This window comes from Lichenostomus cassidix, chromosome 3 (assembly GCF_008360975.1).
Source record: "Lichenostomus cassidix isolate B80296 chromosome 3, HeHo_3.0, whole genome shotgun sequence".
NCBI classification, from domain to species: domain Eukaryota; kingdom Metazoa; phylum Chordata; class Aves; order Passeriformes; family Meliphagidae; genus Lichenostomus; species Lichenostomus cassidix.
The window spans coordinates 31112282-31138138 of record NC_139483.1 but is presented as its reverse complement, the minus strand read 5'-3'; the positions used below and the strand labels follow the sequence as shown (position 1 = coordinate 31138138).

The 25857-nt window shown below is 34.6% G+C and overlaps 1 protein-coding gene across 12 annotated transcripts in view; it reads left to right on the top strand.

Moving 5' to 3' along the window:
• Positions 1–25857, top strand: part of CEP170 (centrosomal protein 170) — a 94734-nt gene that overhangs the window by 31393 nt on the left and 37484 nt on the right. For 11 of the 12 annotated variants that reach the window (XM_085055162.1, XM_085055161.1, XM_085055160.1 and 8 more), the window contains exons 4-9: positions 1955–2036; positions 2612–2667; positions 2786–2948; positions 5354–5488; positions 14155–14631; positions 17205–17845. In XM_085055162.1, coding sequence (XP_084911288.1) covers positions 1955–2036; positions 2612–2667; positions 2786–2948; positions 5354–5488; positions 14155–14631; positions 17205–17845 — 1554 coding nt within the window. The remainder of the gene's footprint in view (positions 1–1954; positions 2037–2611; positions 2668–2785; positions 2949–5353; positions 5489–14154; positions 14632–17204; positions 17846–25857) is intronic. The other variant, XM_085055163.1, reaches the window with a different exon arrangement.

The window sequence follows — 25857 nt, the reverse complement described above, 5'->3', positions numbered from 1 at the left end:
GTATAATGCACTTTAACCACTCAAGATAGTTTAGAGTTTAAGGGGAGATATCAATACTTCGTTTTTGAGTGTTATGAGTGTTGTAGTTTCACAAGCTGAACTGTGATTGCACCTAAAGCTCTAACACCTGAATATTCTTATATGTATGGTTGATTCACACTCAGTTCAGTGAAAAGGTTACAGTAGTCTTTTTCCTGGACTTCTCGATCTAGAAGTCTTTATTCTGGACATCTAGATTGGAAAATAAAGCAAAAGTAAATTTTAATCAGTTTTACATGAAGTAAAATTTTATTTCTTATAGTCTGTTTTGACTCATTCTGGACAGTCCTGTTTTTCTTTTTTTTCCATACAAAAAAGGTGAAGAAATTTCTCTTTTCTGAGGAAAATGTATGCAGTTTCTAGTATGTAATTATTTCCCTAATATCAGTAGAATTCAACTTCAACTTTCTTCTTGGACTTGTGAACTCAAAAACGTACCAGAAGAATTATTAAACATCTGTGGCCTGGCTGAATAACATTCTTCTCAGGAATATTTACAGGATAGCAAAGTCCTTTCACACTGATGTTTCAGGACTGGATTGTGAAAAGCTTAGCAAACTTTATGAAGGCATAAAGACAGTTGACTCTCACTATTTGAAGAATAAACTTTAGAAATCAGGTGAATGGAATTATTTAAAGGGGAAAGGATTCCTTATTTGCACAGTAGCTGGCTTTTTCAAGCTAGCTTTGTCTTGCATCCCAAAGTGTGTGATGAGATTTTAAAGCTCCAGAGGCAAAGTAACTAAGACTTTGGCTGTTGTTGGCCATCAGTTCAATCACGAGCAAGAGGATGTCACAAGACTGTGCACACAGCCTTTGGAGTTCTCTGAGTTGGGTGTACTGCATGCACATGCTTTTCAGAGCTCTGACCTGGGAGGAAAAATGCATACATGCCTATATACACACATGTCTGCAAGGTGGCTTAAGTGTTGTTGGCTCACTAAAGGTCAGATTGCCCTGAGGATAGCCTTCACATGGATTTTTGCCCTGGACTTTTAAAATGTTGAAGTGAAATAAATATGCCAGAAACATTATTGAAAGTTTCATGCTTACAAACCTGTAAATAGTTGTACTTTTTTTTTTTTTTTTCCCATGGAAGATGCTTTCTGTGAAGGAGGTAAACAATTTTTAAAATAATGAAATAAGCATTTTTTTCCTTTGGATAAAGAAAATGAAATGGAAGATCCTCTTACTGTTTTGGGGAAGGAGGTTGTTTCTCTCTAATCACAATTCATTTCATACTAGACTCATATGAGCAACACAGCCATTCAAAGATTCAGATTCTTGACTTATTTAGTTATTCAAGTTTTTCCAGCTTCAAAGTGCCAATAAAATGGTATATTTCAACCATTTCTTTCTACAGGAACATGTACACATAGAATGTGTGAGTTGGAATTAGGATAATTCTGTAGGGTTGCAGTATGCTGAATTCTTACCGCAGATTTTTGGTATTACTCAGACGCACTAACTTGGTCCATGTTTTCCTTAAGTCCTTTGACAATGATTAGAAATAAACTGCCTCAGAACTCTCATATCCAGTGCTAAATGCTGTACAAATATGATAAATCAATTCTGGCAGTTAATTGAAATTGAAAAAGCAAATTGCAAGAAAAATAGTGAGTGGAGGTGCTAATTCAAAGGAACATTAATCAACACTTCCATAAATATTGCTAACAAGATTAAACATGCAAGGAATTTTTCAAGGCTGGTGTGCAACTTGGTTAGCAACTGATGTTTAACCTTTCTTCTGACATAGTTTATTAAGCATCTAGAAATCTGAGATTGTAGTTTCCTTGTGAATCACCAGAAGAAAATCTGTGGCACTGAAAACTTTCTTATAAAATTATTTAGGTGATTTAACTTTATTGTTTTGGAATTTAACAGTATTTCTTTCTGTCCTCATTTGTTTCTGTAGACATTTGTGAATGATGTGAGGATTCCAGAACAGACATACATCACTCTGAAGTTGGAAGATAAATTGAGATTTGGATATGATATCCTTGCCATAAAAATGCACTGTGTTGGGATACACTTTTCTTCTTAAAAGTATAGTTGTGTTACATGAAGGGTTCTCATTACTACAAAAAACCCTATATTAGAGAAAATCTCAGTGTTTAGAATATTCTGCCTTAATCTGAACTATTGATAAAGTACATTTCATTGTCTCTCACTGCAAGAAATCTCAGCTTTCAATTACAATTTAAAACATAATGTGTATTTTCTGTGTTGCTAAAAAGTACTACTTTTCTTTGAGGCAAATGCACAATTGTATCATATGCAATTGTATACCAGCAGATAAGATAACAATTAATTATTCAGTGAACTGATGAATGGAAAAAAAATTACTTGTATTATTACAACGCTAAGGTATCCACTCAATATTCTGTTTACAAATAGTAAATAACTTCATTTGCTTTGATGAGTATCATAGTGCATGTTATCCTAACAGTGACATATTTTAAAAGCTGTCACCATTCTAGTGGCATGATAGGCTGCACAATTGTTGCTTTTGTGTAAAATCCTCTTGTGGATTCAGAATTTTTTCAGTATTTTCCTTATCATTTCCTACATACTAATCTTTTTACTGTGGTCAGGGGAGAGATGAGAGTCCCTGAAGAAGCACTAAAGGTAACAATGTGCAGTTCCTGGGTTTTTTTCTGTCATTCTGTAGTTATTATAACATAGGAATTTTTTGTCTCACTCTTTGAGGGTTTGTGTTTTTTCTCTATTCTCTAATGTCATGTAGCATGAAAAATTCACAAGCCAACTCCAGTTATCCCAAAAATCTTCAGAGGCAGAAGGATCGAAACAAAGCATCTCCAAAAGTTCAGAGTCCAAGGTAACAGATTCCACAGCTGAAGTGCACCACAAAACTACAGAAGCACTGAAATCTGAAGAAAAAACAACGGGTAAGCTTTTTTTTTTTTGCTGCAGAAGCACAAAAACTTGGAAGGGATGTTAATTTGTTCAGTAGGATGCATGTTAAATTCAGTAGATAGTAAAAATTTCACATATGTGAAAGTTTAAACATACTTTAGGTGTAAATAATAATTTTCAGAATTTAATTTCTGCCTTTTTTACAGTAACATCTGCATGCTAGGATATAACCTGAATGTTCTAGTGTGGTTTAAAGATTTGTAGGTACTGTGGCTTCAGTCTTGTTTCTACATCATCTTTTATATTTATTTAATGTGTCATGGTGGCTCTGCTGTGGTTGTCCTAATTTCATGCGGGTTGTACTGCATCCAGCTCTGGGCCCCCAATATGGGAAGGATTTGGACCTGTTGAAGCAAGTCCAGAGGAGGCCCAAAAAGATGAGCAGAGAGCTGGAGCAGACAGGCTGCAAGATAGAGTCGTTCAGCCTAGAGAAGATGCTCCAGGGAGTCCTCATTGCAGCCTTTCAGTACCTAAAGGGAGCTTGTAAAAAAGAGGGAGAGTGAATTTTACACAGGCAGATAGCGATAAAAGACAAGGAGGAATAGCTTTAAACTGAGAGAGGAGAGATTTTGATTAGATGTTAAGAAGTCTTTTACTGTGATAGTATTGAGCTATTTGAACAGGTTTTTCCAGAGATTTTGTGGATGTCCAGTCCCTGGATGTGTTCAAGGCTTTGAGCAGACTGGTCTGGTGAAAGGTGTTCCTGCCCACAGCAGGTCCCTTCCAACCCAAGCCATTCTTTGATTCTGTGATGAACTTCAGCATGAGGCTTGCTGAGATGTAGTGGAGATAACCACAAGAATGAGAAAGGAATCAGGCATTGTTGTTTCCTTAATATGGAGCTGTCTGTCTCTGATTTTCTTAGGTCAAGGCTGTACAGTTTTGTTTGGGTTTCATATATTCATCCAGAAGACTCACTTCAAAGAATTCTCTTCCTCAGATATAGGATTCTGTGGTACACCTAATTAAACTGTTTTTTTTGTTGTCTAACCCAGCATCCTCTTAAGGGTACATAAAGTAGCACAGTGGGCGCGTTTTATCCTCACCCCCTATTTTCCTTTCCACTCTTCCAAAAATAACACTCAGACTTAAGGATAGGGATTTATATTTGAGTGCAACTCTCAGAAGCCCTTTGAGGATTGATCCTCTCACTGTTTCTACATATAACTGTTCCCTATTGCTAAGTCAGTGCACAGGAGTAGAATCATGGAATGGTTTGGGTTGGAACTGGCCTTAAAGATCACTTAGTTGCACCCCCTTGCCTTGGCCAGGGACACCTTTCACCAGACCACATTGCTCAAAGCCCCATCCAATCTGTCCTTGAATGCTTCACCTTGAACATCTACTAATTCTCTGTGCAACCATCAACTTTTTGAAGAGAATTTAGTATTGACTAAGGCATAATGCTGTGTAAAAAGGAAGTACTTAGTATCTTAAAATCATGTTGAAAGTGCTAGCATGGCTATGAAACCATCTTTGCAATGCAAGTGCATAAAACATTGAAAAAAATGTTGATATTCCTACTAGGTAAAGTAACAGACAAGCTCCTGAGATAGATTTTAACAGATGATAGTTTTTTATATAAAGACTCTTTAAAGTATATTCAGAACATCTGTATGATAGTAGATTGGCTAAATCTCTGTAGGGTGAAGTATTCTTCCAAGAGATCAGGTCAAACCTTACCCAGCCAATTTATTATCATGTTAGAAATCTTAATTATATCAGTGTTTTTTTCTCATTTAATCTTTGCATTTAAATATATTTAATAATGTGTATACATCTTATATCAGAAATAGCACTTTTAACTGTACTATAATTTAAGTAATACCTTTAAAAAAAACCCCAGCCTTTGAAATGGGTTGTGCTTAGTAATGTTTTACACCCAAGGTAACTTTTAGCACTCTGTAGTAGCTGTCAGCAATTTGGGACCTTGGCAACATTGCAAAATTTGATCAGTTTTTCATGCAGTGGGTTCAGATTTCATTGAAAGGTCAGTGTGGGTAAGAATGAGAATCTTCCCACAGAAATAGCAGCAAACAGCTTTTAGGAATGTACTGCTATCTTGATGAGTTCAAACTGAAAGAAGAAATAATATTTACAGATATATCAGGGTGACAATTAGAGATGCCAGCTGCCTTTGCATAAACATTTGTGCCAGAAGTTTTGATCAGGTCATTAGTAAGCTTTTATATTTAGAACCCAGATCAGTTGTCCAGCCTCCAAGTTTGTTTTGTATTTAGGTAAATGCATGCAACCGTTTCACTTCAGCTTCCAGGAGAAATGATCCAAGCAAATTACTTTCTCTTCATGTTATTTTAACCTAAAAATCACAGCTAAACAGAAAAGTAATTTCCTCTGCTTTGGGGTGATTTTACAGATCTTTCTGCCATGCCTCGTGGGACACCTTTGTATGGACAGCCAGCCTGGTGGGGTGAAGATGAAGCTGATGAAAAAGGTGGTTGTAAGCCAGATAGCAAGCATGAAGAAAAAACGCATGAGACAGGCGCTTCAGGTAAGTCTGTTGTCTTAGTTTTGTTTGGTTTTTTCTCTTAACTGAACTGCATATATTTTTAAATAGGAAACTAAACACATATTAATGTTTGGAAGTTTCACAGTTTGCATACATGAAAGCCTATTAAAATTTAAAGTAATTTTAAAATACAGATTTTGTGAGAAACTGTGCATTTCCAGAGATCAATTTCACATCTAAGATGTCAGTTCTCCAGTATGTAATACAATTTTCTACCAGTAAGTATAGCAAATAATATTACCTGAACCAGTGTGTCTTATTTTTCAGTTTAATACATATCTGTCATTTTATATGCATAGGAATATTTCATTGAAATAATTTCTGAAAATAAGTGGTGGTGTTTTATATTTGTGTTTGACTTTTACCTATATAAGGTTATCTGTGCTAGCATTCTCCTCTGTAATTCAGTAATGTTGTACTAGTGGGAATTGCATGTCATAGTTCTTGAAGTAAAGATTTGTGTAGCCTAAAGTTAAACTGGTGATGTTTATTTCCCCATAATACAGACTTTTTTATTATTTGGCTTGTCTAGACACAGTAGGTATTGCCAAAACTTCAATCTCGGTGCCTATAATTAGGCTTTTATATCTATCATCAGGAATATAAATAAAGTGACAGCTATTCTAATAAGGAGTAACCTTAAAACTTAAGTTAGGACAAAACTCAACCATGTTTGTTTAGCTCTTTAGACATGCATTTAAGGTCCAACCATTTTAAGGTTGTAGGTTTTAAAGCACTGTAATTGAGATGAGAATTTCTCCCTGTCATAGTGCTTGCCTTGGTTAACATGAATTGTATTTTGCAGGAGTTGGAGTGAAGTCTAAAAACATGTAAAATCAAACTAAATGAACATTTCAATGTAGTGAAAGCATGGTCTTTGGAATTAACTTTTTCCCATAGCCTTTTTAATGACGTTTTTCAGATTATTCTAAAGGTGTCATCATTCAGACACAGTTAAGATTTGGACTAGTATAAAGAAACCAGATGAAAACATTTAAATTAGTGATCATTTTAGTTCACCTTAAACCACTTTGTCTCGTATGAAGGAACTGCATCATAATGCAGTATAATTACAGAACACTTTTTTATTTGGTTATCTTTTGGGTGAAAAATGCCTCTACTGTACACAGCATGAGTAGAGTATGTTGTTGTGTGCTCCTGTGGGAGCTTTTTAACTACATGTTTAGTGTCCTCCATTAATAATTTGTAGCTTTACAGTTCAAATGTTTTCTAGAAATGTGTTCTTCAAACACGTCTGAGCATTAATAAGGAATAGCAATTTTGTTCTTAATGACAGCAGTAATGAGGGACAATGACTGTTAGATGTTCTTCCAGTTCCATTTTTCTCAACAAAAAGGAAAAGTGCTTATGCTGTCATTTAAAAAGAAAAAGAATTAAGTCCTTGCCTTTGAGTCATGGCTGTTCTGGCATTTGCTGGCCATTTGATTTTCCTTGCTTTCCAGATTACAGGAAGCATTAACTATTGCCTATGAAACCTGGGATTCTATCTTGCTGTGTATGCCAAAATAGGGATGGTAAAATCTGTGTGTTTATTCCTTAGATGCCAATGCCTATAGCAAGCTGAAATAACAAAAGTGAGAATTCATCAAGCTTTTCACACTTGTGTGTATCTATGTACACTCTTTTAATCCAAAAAACATGCATGTTTTTTCCCTCATTAAATATAGGGTATTTGAAAAGTAACATCCTAAAGTCTATGGTTTTGATGCAGTGCCATGCCATTAACAAGGTATGACACAAGATGCCAGCTTCTATTTAGTAGTGTGCCTGTTCTTATTTTTTATAATTGCAAGTTGCTTTTACAGAAGCAATATTGCATCAAATGGTTTAGATGCTCTTGTATTTATTTTATCAAGAGATTTTTCAGCAAGTGATCAGTGCTTCTACCTCAGTTCTGAGTTCCAAGAAAAATAAGATTCCAGCTTGCACTCAAACTAATCATGGAGATGCCATCTGTTTCAGGAGTAGACAAAAATAAGTTTGTTCTAGACTGAACTTCAGTAATGGGGATATTTTTGACATGATTAGCTTAGTGAAGTCATCATAAGGTAAATGATGAAATGATGAGTAGGGAAAATGGATTAATATTTTTTTAAAGTATTTTAATTTGTTTCTTTGTTTTCCATGGCTAAATTTAGGCCCAAAGCCTCTTGGCAAAGACAATCTTTCTTTCTTTCTTTCTTTCTTTCTTTCTTTCTTTCTTTCTTTCTTTCTTTCTTTCTTTCTTTCTTTCTTTCTGTCTGTCTTTCTGTCTGTCTTTCTGTCTGTCTGTCTGTCTGTCTGTCTGTCTTTCTGTCTTTTTTTTCTTTAATATTACAAATCCCTTTTATTTATATTGTTTCTTTTGTTTAACTATGAATGTATCTCCTATGAATAGTATTGATCTAATTGGAGTGTAAGAATAACTTTTATTTCCTTAAACTGAAAGACTCATAAATCTGCAGGAATGGAATTCATTTTGAATAAACAGATACTAAACAAAAACTTACGTGGAAGGAAGACACTGCTAAGAAAAATACAAAACCGTTTAATTTGTGAGGATGTAGAACTAAAATCCCTTGTATAGACAAATTATTTTTTTATCTTGATCACTTAATCTCTGAGTAGACATCAGTTGCATGTTCTGCTAGTCTGGTTTTTGACTGTTGTAGATAATTTTTAGTAGTGTTGGCAGAGAGTCTTGAGAAGACAAATCATGTAAGAGCTGACTTTTTCTTCTATGGACACACTTCCTCAGTCTCAGAATACTCTGTGTGGAAGTGTGCGAAAGAAATTCTGAATATTTTCATGCAATTTTAAAATCATAGATTTTTGGGCTGCTTTGGCCTGCAAATATGTTCTATGAAAAGATTATCTTATTTTCAACAAGTTATTATGCATTTTCTTCAAGCACTTAGGTTTTATGATAGAGATTAATATAACAATAGGAAATCAATATAAAGAAACACTTTTAAGAAAGAAAATTGGAAATTCACAAGACTGTCATGCTTGGATATTTTTAAAATATAGGCAAACTTTAATAAAAAATGTTCAAGATTGATCCAGTTAATTATTCTTTCATGGGTTAAATTGTATTAATTGTTTAAAGCACTGATCTGGGACATGCCTTTTAATATAAACTGCCTAAAAGTAAGTATATTAGAGAATGCTTAAGGTAACGCAAATAGATAAAGTCTGATAACATAATAACAAAGTAATCCTACTAAGAATCTGCATCATGCTTTAATGATTTATTATATGATTATTTACTGGATAGAAAAGAAGACAAATTCTAAGAGATGGTGCAAGGTTTAATGAGAAGATTGAATTGGGAGATTTGTTTCTGCTAAGCCAACTATAGACAATTAGTCTTTACAGTCTCAAGTTAATAAGATTGTTTCAATGTTACTGAACTTCTATCACAACAGTAATTCACTAATGAAAATTATTTACAAACAGACCAGAGTAGCCAGGAAAACTTTGAAAAGAAAACTCCTTTCTACATTTTTCAGACATTTGTAATGCTCTAGTTTATTGATCCATAGATCTCCTAGTCTGTATTAAAATGAAGGGTTGTGTGTTCACCTCTGGTGTGACTTCGTGCTGCAGCTGTTAAATTAAATTATTGGCAGGTTTATTGTGTGTGTAATTATTATTATTACCATATGTTACACTCTTACTTCCTGGAAAAGCAAAAGCTGCCTTCTCTGCTGATCTTAGTAGTAGTTGTAGAATTTTGCACCATTAATGCCTTTTCCAGAAATCTAAGAAAATATAAAAATAAGTTTTTAAGACTTTAAGAATCTGAAGTAATGTTTTCCACTTGGCATGAATTTTAATTCCATCACTGCATAAGAATATGTCAGATTAAACATTCCATGCCTTTAAGAAACAGTGTCATTTTCAGGTGAAGCAGGCTGACAGTTATTTAGAAGCACTTGTGTAATCAGTGTGTGTAGGAGATGACACACATTGTAATGTGTGATGCTCTATCACTGGTATTAGCAGGTAAATTCCTAGAAGTTTGTTCTAGAATTTTGATGACTTTTGTCATGAAATATGTGCAAGTGCTGCATATGTAAGGTTTGCTTTGCAAAGGTCTAGCAACAAATGTGTCATGGGGAGCTTACAGAACTCTTTAGACCCATCATAGCAACACGTTTAAGTAAGATTAGTTTTGCCCTTTTTTCATTTAAACTCCTTTAAAGCAGATAGTTTAATGATTAATTATGAGAGATGAGGATTTATATACAATGCTGTTTATATTTTTATTTTGAAAGAGTAATTCTGATAGTTTTTCATAAGACTGGTTATGAAAACATTAAAAGACAAAGATCTTCATATTCAATACTAGATGAATCAATACATGTATTTTTTGCAATCTTGTCTTTAAACAAAAAAAGGGAAGTGTACTTCAGCACAAAGAAATAAAAAAGAGCCTAAAATGTGAGTGGGAAAAACAAAGTAGGAATATGAAAATAAAGAGAAAAGAAAAAAAGAAATTCTTTTAAGAATTTGAGAGCACTAACTTCAGCTTCTTTTCATTATACATATAATTGATGGTGCCAAATATAAAGCTAACATTCAGAGTATTTTGGGGTATTGTGTAAATATGATATTTTGGCTGTTTCTTATACCTACTGCAAATAAATATATTGCTTCAGGTTTACAGACATTTTTTACAGGCAGTGCTTTCTGAATTCCAGATCATTTTCTTTTACAAGTTTCATTCTTAAAATTGTATTTTTAAGGCAGAAAGAAAAGAGCATTAATAAAAATCTGAAGATTATGGGAAATACTTTCTGAAATTTCCTATGATGATAATAGGAAAGATGATAGCAGATCATAATATATTAATATACAGAGGCGTTTTTTTGCATAGCTGAATAGCACAGACACCTGTGATTTTTCTTGTCCAGGTTGGTGAGTAAAATGTTAAGATTCTGACTACGTCTGTGCATAACTTGAGAAGTAAGACTTAAAAAACCTCCAAAAGTCCGAGAAAGTGTAATAAGTTCTGCTAATGTCACAAAGTGAATATTGCATTTCTGATGGTCATCTCTGAATAGGGCAGAGTAGAATAGAATAAAATCAACAAGGTTGGAAGAGACCAAGATGATCCAGTTGAACCATCCACCCAGCACTGGAACCCCTAAGCCACCAAACCATCACCCAGTGCCAAATCCAGGTGCAAGCTCTTGCACACCTCCAGGGATGGTGACTCCACCATATCCCTGGGCAATCCATTCCAGTGCCTGACCACCCTGACAGTGAAAAAAATGTTTCTACTGTCTAATCTCAATCTCCCCTCTCTCATCCTTAAGGCCATTTCCTCTGGTCCTCTCACTGCAGGCACAGCCCCCACCTCACTGCAGCCTCCTTCCAGGGAGTTGTAGAGAGCCGTGAGATCCCACCTGAGCTTTCTCGAGACTAAACAAACCCAGCTCCTCTAGTCATTCCTTATCATGCCTACTCTAGTAAAGGACCTCTCTGAATCTCCCTGTGGTTAAGCCTGTGGTATCCCAAATATTACATAGTTTCCCTCCTAGACTCTCCTAGTCTCATTTCAGTGAGAGCTCCCTTTTAACAGATATCCTGCTACTTTTTCTGCCCCTTTCCTTTTAGTTTTGCCAATTAGGAAAATGTCTTCAGTCCCGGAAGAGATCGCAGTTCACAACCTACCCATCCCCTCATATTCCCAAAACACAATTGCAATTGCCTTGTTGGCTATACACATACTGTGCTTATTCTGTTTAAAAAGTATAGAGCTGTGACGACCACTATCTTCAGTATTTGCATGAAGGTTTTCTCTTAAAGGTATCTGTATTTAGTCTGATATATGATTTCCTTCATCTTGGCAGATGACATTTTATAATAGGATTTCAAAGGTAAGGCTGTTTTATAGATCACTCTTTGTAATATTTAGAAAGCCGTAAGGACTTGCATTTAGAATCTGCGTGAAAAATACTGAATGGTGGTTCAGATCAGGATCTATATTAATTTTTTGTTTCTTCATTTTCTATTACTTATTCTAATCAATTCTGATGCATTTAACTCTTCTAAAAATGCAAGTACTTCTGACTGAAAATAGGATTTTTAAGTAAATAAAATTAACTTATACTTAAGGTATTTTTATTTACAGAATGTTAAAAAATTTTTCTAGTTTAGTAAAACCTAGAATTTATTGTAGTTCAGTTTCTTGCTTCTTTAGATTAAACTGTCTTAATTTAGATTCAAAGTATATACTAGCATCTGTTTAATCAAAAATATTGGAATCAAATACTGTGCATGTTATTATAGTATAAACAGTTGATTTGAAATGTTACATTTTGTGCAGACAAGTTTCACCCAGAAATTTTTTTATGAAGTCCTTCATCAATGCGTGAGAGATCCTCTCATTGCTGTACATCTGATGCAATTTGCCTACAGTCTTATTATTTTCAAAAGATGGTAATAAACTAGCTATTTCATAATTACTGAAAAATATTGTGTCTTTTGTGGCTGGTAGATTGCTCCTGCCTTGCCCAAAAGCAGAAATATTTCTCAAAACACCTTATTAGCCAGTTATCTTTTTTGAAGGAGCATTGAACACTATATCTGGCTTAGTTACTGGCTACAGGAAATGCATGATAGTGTTGACTTGAAGTTCTGAGTAGAACCATGGGGGAAGAAAGGGTTATCTATGAATTGGCTGTGTGGTAGATTATTCTCCTTTTTGGTGACTGTGTTTCATATTGTAAGGATCCAGGCTCTAGATTTGATCCTACTAGAGCTTAATCCATTCCAGCTTGTTCACTAGATAAAAGAAACGGGGAGTGATGGTAGTTTACCTAAAATCTAGGAACTGCAAAGTGTGATTTTGTTTTATTTCTGTACATTTTCTGTATAAACAGAGAAGCTTTTTTAATAACCTTTGCATCAGTAAAGTAGATTAATTCTGAATTGTGTGACTGCTGGCATAAGTGTTTTCAGGAAGGGTACTAAAAAGGCATTCTGTTTCCCAGGAAGGGGAGCAGTGTGATGCTGTTGTAGTGCCTGAACACTACCCCACAGACATAAGGTAGCTAATAGTGAAGTGAAAAGTATTAGCTAAGGAATTCTTAGAATCCAACAGCACAATAGAAAAACCTGTCTTAATTCTGAACATATATTGTGTTTGTAACAGCTACTGGTAGAAAAAATAAATTAAAACAGCTTTGTTATGTGCACTGGAGTTTTTTTATCCAGTTGGTATCCAAACATGGCAATAAAGAATGTGTACTGTTCTTGTTTTCACTCAATAATAAATACTTTTTTTACTTTTCCAGCTATTATTCTTTCCCTTAAATAGTTTCTTTCTCTATATCAAATTATCATCTTTTTTTTTTTTTTTTTTTTTTAACCTCTTCCTAAATCCTCACAAGGAGCATGTGCTTGTAAGGAGCGGAATAGGTGCATTATTCCATCCTGCATCTTTTACCCCTTAAATTCCTGATTCCAGTATAAATGTTTCTATTGCTATCTTACTGTGTAATAGTTTCATACACTAATATTAGCTTTCTCAGCTGATGTAGTGTGGCTTTTTTCAGTACCCAAAATCTATTAGTTGCAGCTTTATTTCTTTAATTGGCAACCTGAAATGATTTCTTAAACATCTCAATGTGGTCCATGATAAATCAGTGAGGAACTATTCAGAATTCTTTTGCTGGAATCTAAGTTGACATTGCTGCTAAGGTCTCAAGCTTCTGTTGCTTTTAGCACGTCTCTGCACCAGGCATTTCGGCTGACTTAGTAGTTCATGAAATGCAACCAGAAGGTTTGTTTTCTTAAAGGCACATTGGTAGCTTTGCTGCAGCCACAGGAAGCTTTAGCCTTCATTTAGGCTATGCAGAGGAACTTGGAATTACTAGCCTGTGCTTTTTCTACTTTCTGCTTTCTTTAGCCAGTGAGAGCATGGCTTGCTAACATTCTGCATGCTTCCAGCTATTGTTCCTTTTTCTGTTCATCCACAAGCTATGGCAACTAGCAAAATAAAAGCACATGACAGTAGGATTTAGCTTGAGTCTTTGGTTTTATCTTTTGTAAAAACATTAAGTGTTTGAATTCTAAAACACTTCCCAGTGCTTAGCAGGGTTTAACTTTTCAAGTCAGAATGAATGTTTATCTTGCATTTATGTGTGAATTGTTTTTCTGAAGAATTTGGCCAGACAAAATTATACTAGCTATCCACTGCAGGAGATGGAAGCCAGATCATTGACACTTGTTTTGGGAGCACCTTCATTTGATGTTTTTCCCACTAGATTGGAATTGTGATAATGATCATCTCAGCAATTTCTCTGTTGTGATTTACCTGTTTTCCATGTTCAAATAACTCATCTTACCTTCTTCTACATATTCTAAAAATATTTTGCATGCACCTTGACAAAATCTAGGTGAGCTTTTTGCCACTTTACACTTCTCACAGCCAAATTTTAAACTGTCTTTTCCTTAATACTTTTTATATGTAATTCTGGAATTCTTTTTCCAGAACTGTTGTGCTCAACCTACTTCACAATCTTGCTATTTATTCCAGAAATTACTCAAGTGACCTTTACAGGAGTTCAGAAACTTCTTGAAGAGCCTGAAGTTCCCAAGTATTGTGAATTCTGTTTCTTTATTTTTCTTAATAGGATGCAGCACAGATGCCAAGCAACCTGAAGAGCAATCTGCATCTGCAAGTGAAGAACTTTATCCTTTCTGTAGGGAGCCCAGTTATTTTGAAATCCCTACTAAAGAATGCCAGCAAGGTTCACAGGTAGCAGAAAGCACTATTCATGAAGTTCCAACAAAAGATACCCAAAGCTCCCACGCAGCAGCTTCAGGACATGCATCCTTTACTATTGAATTCGATGACAACACTCCAGGAAAAGTAAAGATCAAAGATCATGTGACGAAATTCACATCAGAGCAGCGTCACAAGTCAAAGAAGCCTTCTTCCTCCAGTGGTCAGGACCTGCCGGGGCTTCAAACGGTGATGATGGCTGCGGAGAGCAAAGTAGCAGATTGGCTTGCACAGAACAATCCTCCCAGAATGATATGGGAACCAACGGAGGAGGATTCCAAAAGTATTAAGAGTGACGTTCCAGTGTACTTGAAGAGACTGAAAGGTAAAGTGAATGCTTCCAGCTGTGCTTATTTGGGAAGGCAGCAGTTCCTCGCCAGATTCAGTGAGAGGATCCCTGAGCCTTGCGGAGTTCAGTTGAAATCGCAGATAGTCCACATGTGTGCAAGGATCTGGGCTGGGGAGTTTTATTGCTGAATTAAGTCTCAAAAAGAGCATATGGAACCAAATGCTGAATCCTCTTACAATCAATATGCTAATTGGAGATGTTCTAGTATGGCTGAAAACATCAGGTATTTAGACATTGATCTTGAGGAAGGAAAGGAAAAAACTGCAACCATAGATAAACTTTATGTATTTCACTTTTTCTCATGAATTACTGAATTGCTTTTTAGAATCAAAGCTCTGAAGTTCAATTTATGCTTTTAGCAACTCTTTCAATAGCATATGTTCTGTGGATATTCCTGTGTTCTAAGAAAATCATTTATGGCAAAGAATACATCACATAGTCATTCTGCTTATATGGATCATGTTTGGTGGAGTCAAGTTAGAGTCAGAAATCAGAAATAAAGCAAGAGCTTCAATTTTATACTCAGCTTGTGGATTATTGTATTTATAAGAGTGCTTCTGTTGAATGGAGTTCCAGGTGATCATAAATGTTCATTTATTGCAGACAGTGACATTTCAAATGAAATTAAATCAAATGTTACACATGATAAGTACTTTCTCTGGAGTGTCACTTAACAGAATAGAGAAGCAGATAGTCTTAATGTTCAGATGAAGATTCCAGTACCGTTCAAACTTTCAGAATGACAACTTCTGATGAACTTTTTCAAGTCTCTCTTATTTTCTGTTTCTAATTTCAGCAGGTTAACCCTACAATTCTGATTTTCCTTGGCTCTGCAACATTATCATGCCCAGCTCTTAAACTAGCTGGGACTGGGTACAACCTTCTTTTTCTTACTGATCAAAGTCTGCTGTCTAAGGCTCTTTCAAATTAAGCTTTCAAAATAAGCAAATTAAATAAAATTCTGAAAGCTGAATTATATTAATGTGCTAGCAAAAAGATAATAGTATATGATTTCTTCCAGTATAAATCACTTTCTTTGGCCTTGATGGAAATGTATTGTATTCATGAATATGCTTTAAAATACTAGCCATGACACTTTGATAAATAGGAAGGGGCTTTGTTTGTAAGCCTTTTCCTGGCAGAAACTTCTCAAAGTCTGATTAATTTTCATCTGAAAGAGGTATAAGTTATGGGATGCATATGGCCATAATAAACATCTGAATTTTGTAATTTTCTATGGGCCGTTGGTATTCTCACTCATTACTTGTATTTTTAGGTAGAAATATACCTAGCTGCTTTGAAAGTTTGGATTTTTTTGCAAACTCAAAGCTTATTGGTTTTTCTCTCCTCTGCTTTTTCATATAATATTTTCTACTGAAGTTCCACTGCTAGAATTATTTTTTATGACTTTCATTGTGGTGTTGATATTGTTTTATTATTACTTGGAAATATATGAAACATCATATCATTTTGCAGGCATTATTCTAACAAGGTGAAAACAGGAATGCAAGTTGGTATTTCAGCTGTGTTTTCAGTGGTATTAATAAGATTAGCCAATATGTAATTATGATTTAACTGAATAGTAGCTATATATCCTAACTATTTAAATGAGAAAACCTTAAAATGCTATACTCTCGAGAATCAAAAATACTGAAATTGTACATTCTGTATATATATGAGTAAAACTTGATCCAAAAGAGTTGATAGGGGATGAGAGTGTTCCTTCCCAGGCACTGAGCTAAAACTTAGGAGCATTGAAACTTTCACTGTACATGAAGTTGTTCTGTGTTAAATACTTACTATGCGTAAGTATCCAGCATTCTGTGCATTTTCAGGTATCACTGCCAAGTATATTTGTAGGTGTATGTATGATTTATGAAATGTAATCCTTATTCATAGATCTCAGAGTAGTTTGTGGAATGAATAAGTAATAACAACCATTTTACATTCATACGTCAGATGCTGAGTGGAGTGAATTATGGAAAAACTCATTGTTCTTCTTGGAAAGAGTAATAAAGAATTCAATCCAATTTTAAGTAGACATTTCTCATGATAAACTGTAGTAAATGTGGGAGGAATCCAGCAATATGAATTGTGGCTCTCTTTCCACTGTCGGAAGGACTTTATTAAGGTTTTCTTTTTCCTCCTAACCCTGCCTGGAATGTGTCAGTAGTCATTTGTAATCAACTGGCTCTGTAACAAAATTGATTCAATTCAAAAGCATACTATAGTACAGCTGGTAAAATACTGACTTTTGTATGTCACTGATAAGTATTCACAGATGAGAATATTGGGCAAAGGATACTTCAAATGCACTGCTGTTACTGATCAGCTTTCTAAAATGTTTCATTGTTTGACTTGTAGCAAATTGATTGCATTTCCAGGAACTATGCAAAATTTGCAGAGGCAGGTAGTGTAAGCTGTTGGAGTCTACACAGAAATCCAGTTTGAAATAATTCCCTTTCTAGTTTGTTGCTTGGCTTTTTTTTTGTATGTTATGTTGGAGTCTCTATTTCATCGTGCTGTGTATTGTTTTGCTTTGCTTGTAGGGAATAAGCATGATGATGGAACACAAAGTGATTCAGAAAATATCAGTGCACACCGGCATTACAGTAAAAGGGCAGCACTTGAAGAGCACCTAAGGCATCATCATACAGAGCTGAAAAAGTCACACCAGAAGGTCCATTCCACAGAAAAGCAGCAAGAGCAAGCTGGTGTGAGTCAGACTGCCTTTATGATTGAGTTTTTTGATGAAGACCATCCTCGCAAGAGACGTTCTTACTCTTTTTCTCAGAATGTGGGAGCTCTGTGCCCAGAATCTTCATCTCCAACATCTCAGACACGAGCTGAAAGAGTGAAACCTGCATCAGGAGATAAAGTCCCTTCACCTGTGCAAGCTAGCTCATCACATCACAGAGCAGTACATGGTGTTCATGCCAAGCTTCTAAAACAAAAGTCAGAAGATCCCTCTGCTGCATACCCTGCCTTACAAGCTGCATTGTTAAGGAGTTCAGGAAGCCTTGGCCATAGGCCTAATCAGAACCAGGAGACGGACAAAAAGTTGAAAAGCCAAATTTCTGCTGCTACTGAAAAGGACAATGAGGATGACCAGAGTGACAAAGGTACTTACACTATTGAGCTGGAAAATCCCAACTCTGAAGAAATGGAAGCCCGCAAAATGATCGACAAGGTGAGAAACCTGAAAGGTATACTGGTGTTACAAGTGGTATGTGGTGTGTGGGCAGCAGTCTGCCACTTCAGTTCTGCTCATTAAAGCTGCTGCAATAGCACGAGCTTTTAAACCAGTCCATAATGATGAAATATGAAATGTCATAAGAGCAGCAGCAGGCGTTTGGCTAAATATTATTCCTGTTTCATGCTGCTGTTCTCTTCAAGTTTGGTAGTTTTAAAGTGTTTTCAAAGATTTCAATACTATAAAAATATTAGGCGCCAAAAATCATTTAACAGGTATTCTATGGGGGTGGTTTATGTCCCTGTGGAAATACTGACTTGTTCTTAAAAGCCTATTGTCTCTCTAGTTTTCAGTTTATAAATTGGTTCCATCCAAATTATCATATAGATATAGATTGTAACTGTATTCTATACTTATTAAAGAAGTATATTCAGTAGCAGTAACTTTAATTTCATTGTCATTTGTAAAGAGTAAATATAAAAATGCTTTCATTTTCCAAAAGTGTTCATATGATAGCAATGTAAATTTCCTAGTTTGCTTATTGGTTACAATAGAAATATAAATAACAATACAAATTGTATTTGCAGTTTCAAAACTGTGTTAAATAACTGCAAATAACTCTTTTTTGGATTCAACAGGAAGATATGGGTAGCAGAAGCTATGTTTAATCATTTGGCTTAATATGACTCTTGAAATGGATTTTTTTCTGGTTGTTTTCTGAGATAATCTATTGTGGTAGAATGCCTGCATGCAATTCTAGGCTAGGGTTTTGCTAATTTAAGATGAAATTCATCACTTACTTGTTTTAGAATTATCTGAGGATTCATCTGCATATCAAGAACTTTTCAGAGCTGAACAAATACATAAATACATTTAGAATTAATTTTGGCTAGTGTTGAAAACCATCTTTTACAAAACAAACTAGCTTCACTGGTTTGATTTTGTAAAAAGAATTCTGAAGTAGTGGGGAAATGGGAAATTTTATTGTAGATAGTTTTCTTTTAGAAAAGGTATTTATTGAGCATTTGGGGACAGGGATTAAAGTCATGGTATTGTCTTCAATAAAATCATAATGGTTATAGATTCACTTCTTGTGAGTTCTAAAAAGGAAATTTTTTACTTCTTCGAGTCAATATTTAAAAAACAACTGAGAACTAAAAGCATTCCAAATGAAGCAAGTGCTTTATTAAATAACTACAAGTTTCTACATTTTATTCTTAAATTATAAATCTTCAACTAAATTGCATCAGGTAATTTGTAAGTCGAGTTTTAGCTAAGTATAGCTATTCAACAGGGCTTCTTTGGAAACCACAAAAAGTTATAACATTTGAAAATAGACAATTTATGTATTTGATAAAAATGTTAACACTGTCTAATGTTTAAAATCATGGAATATACTGAGTTGGAAGAGACCCATTAGGATCATTGAGTCAAACTTCTAGCCCTAAGCAGGAAACTCCAAGAAGCACTCCATATGCCTGAGACTGTTAATAAAATTTTCAAATTTTTTGTGGTCTTCAGTACCTGTTCAGATTATCTGAAGTCAGTTTTTTGTTTGCAACAAATTTCTTCTGTTCCAGGAGAGATTCAGGAAAGGGAAGTAGATGGAAGTCTTAAGGGTGGTAGTAAACTATCAGTTAATAATCTTAGTGTTATATAAAAAGCTTTTGGATATCATAAATTTCCCTTACTGCTAACTTAACAGGTGTCATCACTAGGTATTAAAGATTTGCCAGGAAGTAAAGCACAGATGTTTTTTCTTCAAGGTCTTCTGTATCATTTCACTTAGTATCTGTGCTGAAATCTTAAGAATGCTGTATTTTACAACCAGTTCAAAGAGTCCTGCTATGCAATTCTTATTTGAGTTGGAAATATGAAAGCAGTATGTTACTATTTATATGAAGTGCAGAAAAACAGCCAACGAAGAAAATCTAAACCAAATGGAAGCCAAAATTTTGTCCTCCAGCTGAGCTCAGCTTTGCTTCCCTCCTATTTTAAATTGCTAATGCTTTGGATAATCTTACTTTGCCAAAGGGGGATAAGTGAGGTATAAGACAAGGACTTTAGTTAGCCTGTTGACTCCTGTGCTTCTTCATTGCGGATTTAAGAGAATTATTTTGTCAATTTTTTCAGTGCAACCACTCTTTCATTGGTGGCAAGTCAATCCTTCTTCTGAGTAGTTACCGTGCCTGCACAACTGAGTTTGATTTGAGGGTGTTTCTTGGGTCAAAAGTTCAAATTGAAATTCAAGAGTTTAATTTGCTATGATTGGGATGAAAGTGCGCTACAAATAGCAAGGATCACTTTCTAAAACATTTGCACAAATAATGCAGTCATGTCAGTAGAACTTTACATTAGAATGGTGCTAAAATCTCTGTGTGGTTTACCTGAAGAATTTTCGATGGCATAAAGTACTTCTGGGTTTGGGTATTTTTTCTCTGTTATTGGAGGGAAGGATGAGAATGACCAAAATATCCAAAGATTACTTCTGAGTGTGACTCATTCACTTGGGAAATGCTTGCCTTAGTCTCACTTCTCTTTTCTCTGGAAAGGAACACAACAGCAAACCACAAATGTAAGAGTAGTATTAACTTGTGAAAAATCAAGGTGAGATTATTAATGCTTCTTTGAGTTAAGAATCCAAGAGAGATGTGCAGGAAATCTAAGTTAAAATTCTCTGGGAAAAAAATTAGAAAACACCCATCTATCTATATAATTCTAAAAAACAGAGGAGGGGGTAAAAACCTTAATGTTGAGTTGTATTACTTCCTTCAAAAGTACTATTTTTGCATTATGTAGCCTTTTACTAAAGATTCTAGGAAATAGTCTCAAGAAAAATAGATGGTTGTGTGAAATGATTAAAAAAATCCAAAAACTATGCCATCCTGCTTATTCAGCATCTTCATTTCATTTAGACTGCTAAGGATCCAGTTCTTCCTCTGCTGCTCTTTCAGCCTCTAAGAAAAAAGTATTGTCGCTACAGCAGAAAAGGAGTTGAATAACAATTGACAGAACCTTTATTTCTCAACCATTTTAAAGCCTTTTGAGAAGAGACTGTGAGGAAAAGGCAGTATCAGAAAGAAAGAGGAAGACATTTCATAAATAACAGAGAAAAGCTTTTTAATTTTGATTCTTTTCCCTAACAAAGAGGTGTAACCATATATCTGCAGGCATGACTGTCTTGGGGTGAATGTCTGCTCCTTACCTAAAATGAAATGTTTCAAACACATTGTGGCTTGTGTCTTACATGACTTTCAAATTTGTGAGGAATTAAAAAAAAAAAAAAATTTTAGGATGAAAAGATAGAGTACATATGCAGATAGTTTTCATTTGTAAACATTCAAAGGGGATGGACGTAGGAATACATGGTTGTGCCTTTATGTTCTTTATGAATAGAGAATACTTGAAAAGTAGCACTAAACTTTGCGTCCTAAAAGTCATTTCATTAGCCAATGATATTTCTGCATCCAGGTGTTCAAATGTCACTTAAATTCATAGAGAAGTATGAATTGCTTAGTAGGCTAAGGTTTAGAAAATAAATACATTAATAATGTGAGTAAAAAATAGATGATGGATATCTTTTTATACTTGTAGAGCTCTTTTAAAATTGCCATTGAGAGCAATTTCATCAGTGTGTAAAGAAGACAAGCTGCTCTTATATACCACAAAGCCCACGTTGAACATATGTGGCATAAAATATCCTCTACTCAAATAGCATCAGAAAGCCACAACTCCTTCTAGCAGAATAATGGTCTTATTGTTGTAGCTAACAGCTAAGTACAACATAAAACAAATTCCGGATCTTGATTTGATTTAAACATGTTTTCAGTGTTACCTTTAGTGCATAAAATGCACAAGTAAATGGGGCACAGTTGTAGGATTTGTTTTTCTTTTACAGCCAGTCTTTCTGCTCTTTGGATAGATTCAGTCCTTTCTTCTATTAACACTTAGCAATTGCTCTCTTTTTATCTCCAAGTTGTAAATTTTCGGTCCATTCTACGTTTTTTAAATAAATCAGATTTATTAGAAGGAAGTTGTTCTCAGCAATAATATCACATTGAAAATCTTCATAGGCCACAAAAAAGGTAAGTCTGTCAGTGGATGAAAGAATTCAGACTGATGCTTCTGCAGTTCATTTTCCTTTTTTGTTGATATAAAGAGACCAAATTATCATTCTAATGACTTCCCTTTTTCAATAAAGCAAAGTACTGCCAGTAATAAATATTAATAAATGAATGTGCAAATAATTCTGCCTGTGTTTGGAATATTAAATACTTTGAGGCTATTGCAATAAATAAAAAGCAACTCTGATTTTTTTGCAAGTTCTTTGGGGGTTTCCTTGAGGGGTCTTTTTTTGGTTGTTTTGTATAGGGTTTTTTGTTGTCCTTCTTCAGCCAGTTTCATTTTAGAGAAGTTAAAAATGGAAATATTTTGTAGAACTTGCTATAGCAGAATTAAGCTCTTCTATGCATGTGTGGGAAGGGAAGGTATGGAGTAGAATTGAGACTATATGAATGTTTCAAGTCCTATCAGCTAACAAGGAAATCTGCAATGTTATAGCAGCTCATATGCATATGGAAACATTCAGCTTGGAGTTTTCTTTGGTCCCCAAATTTTTTACTTGATTTATGTTTTTTTCTTATAACTTGCCTGATAAGTAATTGATTTTTCATCAGCAACGTAAATGTAGATCGCAAATTCAACTAATTCATGCTGATTCACAAGCAGAAGACTTGAAAAAATGTATCAAAATCAAACCTCAATCCCTCCTTCTGCCATCTTCAGAAAGACTTACTGTGACCATAAAATGTTTTTGTTTTCAATGCAAACTCCATGTTGTAGATGTTTTCAAGTCTTTGTTTATATGGATAGACAGGCTCTAACAATAATGATCTTGCTTTTAATGTGCAGGCTGTCACCTTGAATTGTATTTGATTACATACCAAGCAATGAATATCCATAAAATCTGACTCTGTTGACACCATCTTGAGAGAGATTCTTTCTTCTTCAAAAATTTGGAATAGTAATTATGGAGGGAAAACTGTATTGGTGTTCCGTGTAGAAAGCACATTTTCAAGTTTTATTTTCTATATCCTTCTGGTCATAATGATACTTAGTTTGGTTTGACCTTTATTTTTTTTTTTTAATAGTATGTGTATGAATGAGAATCTATTCTGAAAGGTGATTATCATAAAATGGAATCTCCTTATTCTTTGTGCTCCCAGGGTATATCTGTTCATATCACATTGTAATATTGGCCAATGTGTTTTTTAGAGAGTGTTTACTTTTGAGTGATTTATTGTTTTCGCTGTAAGTGTTCATAAAGTTTGTATTCCAGACCTTGTGTTCTCTGTTGCAAACATTAAAAATTTATCAGTAATCTTGCAGATTGTAATTGTTATAACTCCTCTTGTTCTGGAGTTAGCATACATGCTATGGAACTCCTCTTGGCAATTTTTTCAGTATTATATATTGAAAAACTACCTGAAAAGATCTCAGTATGTTTCAAGGACTGTTTAAGGAACCAAGATAGATAAATCTATCTTCAGAAAATCACTTTCAGGTCTTCTGTCTTTTCACACTCTCTGGGTTTAATTGCTTTTACCATTGCTTCAGGCGTTTCTTTTACAGAAATGCCTTTAGCCCCACGGAGTGTCTTGTTTGCGTAATGACTATTTTATGAATATGATGTTGAAAAAGCAGTAGTCCAGTGGAAGCCTATCCAATTATCTGAGTTATAAATTTTGTCAAGAGTTCAGAGGATGATTATAATCTTTTCTTCTTATGAGGAAAGGAGTTTTATAGCCTCTAAACTTACTGTTTCCTTTTTAATTTGGAATCCTAAAGGAAATGAATTCTTCACTGTAGCAAACAGGCACAAAATATGTATGCATGTAAATATGTAACTGGTGTCTGGTAAGATGAAGTTCTTAGACTTGGCACGTTGATCCTTTTCATTTGCTTGTGTAGCTTTTTTTATACCAGAGCATCTTGCATCTGATTCTGTAACTTCAATACAGAGTTAAAATGACGTAAACAGCTTCTGTGAAAATCCATGGCTATTCATGAGATATGCCCTGCACAGAACACAGTCTGTTTGCCTGGGATGGCCAGGATAACTGCCAAGAACAAGCAAAAACTATTAAAACGAAACTCCTCAGAATCAGCTTGGCTAAACACAGTTCATGCAGGAGTTAAACACCAAGTGAGCTGAGGTGCTGTACTCTTATCAGACTTTCACAAATTTGGGAAAAAATGTTGCCTTTTGTCTTTTCTCTGTGATCAACAACTGACTTTAAATGACCAATTTACTCTATGTTATGAATGCCTGAACTGCCTTCTGTGGAGGAATTGTCAGAAGCTCAGTCTGAACACTAAGTGCAGCATTGCCGAGATGATCTGCTGAGACGATCTGGAGTCTCTTCCATTTCCTTGCTCTCTGGAATCCTCTCTTGCCATCAATCAATCATCCTCTGAGTGTGGTTTATTTAAAATTTCTTTTTTTTAGTACACCCAAACTGTGCTCAAATCCTGAAATCCTGCTTATATTTCCAAAATCAGGCTTCTTCCCTTTTTTTTTTTTTTTTTTAAATCTGTTTTTGGTGGTCTGACTCTGTGAGTTCACTGCTCAGTTTCTGAAATCTACTTTTCACTTCTGTGACAATCAAATATACTCATTATCTTCCTTTCCCCTAAAAGATTATGAAACATAATTGCTATCAGAATTTACATTCTCATCACTTAACAATGACAAATACCTTATTTCAAATTAAATAATTTGTTCCTAGTTAATTTTGCCATGATCCTTCTTTAATCCTTGTCCCTTACCATTGCTCTGCTTTATTTTTTTTAACTGTTAATTTTTGAATTCCCTTTTCACTGTCTTGTCATTGGCTTTTATTCTGTTCCTTTTATACAGGTTGCCAACACTGAAATTAATGGCATTCAAATCATGATCCTTTTCAAATATGCTTCTAGATTACATCCCTGACTGTTGTTATGATCTGACAGAATAGAAAAATATTGAAATAATTTTACTTTTCAAATACCATCATTAATGAACAGGAATTGCAACTACAATTATTATTATTTATTTGTTGGATTTTTGTTAATTTTATTGATATTACTGGTAATTACTGTATATCCTTTTAATTAAGACTTCAGCAGTAAGATTACTGGGGAAATTTAAGAAACTAAAAATTTTAAAACCGGATAGGATTCTTCAGATTTGTATTTTGCGTAAAAATTATATTCCTTGTTTGTGTTCATGCTCTTAGAAATGCTTTCTAATGCTTTATGTAGTCAGTAAGTATGGAGTACAATAGAATTCCCATTTTAATATACATAATTTGCTATAAAACTATGAGTGAACATATCTATTAGAAGTCTCAAATTATACTTTTTTCCATTTATATCAGTATCCTCAGTAATTATTTGGATGAGGAACTCTGTGGTCATTAAGTACTGAATAATTATAGTACGCAGTGTGATCTTCTTACACCATGAAATAGTTTAAAGTAAGTGTAAAGTCCAAATATTATGAACTTTGAAAAGCATCTGAATGAGACAGAACTGGAAAAAGTTTTTTTCTTTGTCAAGAACTTTAAAGTTTATGAAAAGGCACATAAGGAGTAGGTCAGGTGAGGGTTGTGGGTATGGGGTTTTTTAGCAAACCATTTTCTTCCTTTTGATTCAGAAAAAATGATTCCTGTTGCCTTTTTTTTTTCTGACCAGTTTTTATTTTAAATTCTTGAAAGTATTGCACATATTGATAAAGAAAATTAACTTCTGTGGTTTTAAAGAATCATCTTCTAAAGTCATTGTGTTCACCTCTAGTATAGTTCATCTGTGCTACAAAAATATTGATTAATCTGCTTAGGGGCAGGAGAAGGGAGAGTGAATAAGACCAATTCCTGACCAGCTCTAAAGCAAGCTTGTGTTAGAGCTGTGTTGCAGCCATGGTGGTGGAGCAGGTGAACTCTGAGCCATGAGCTGTTGTCACGGGGTAG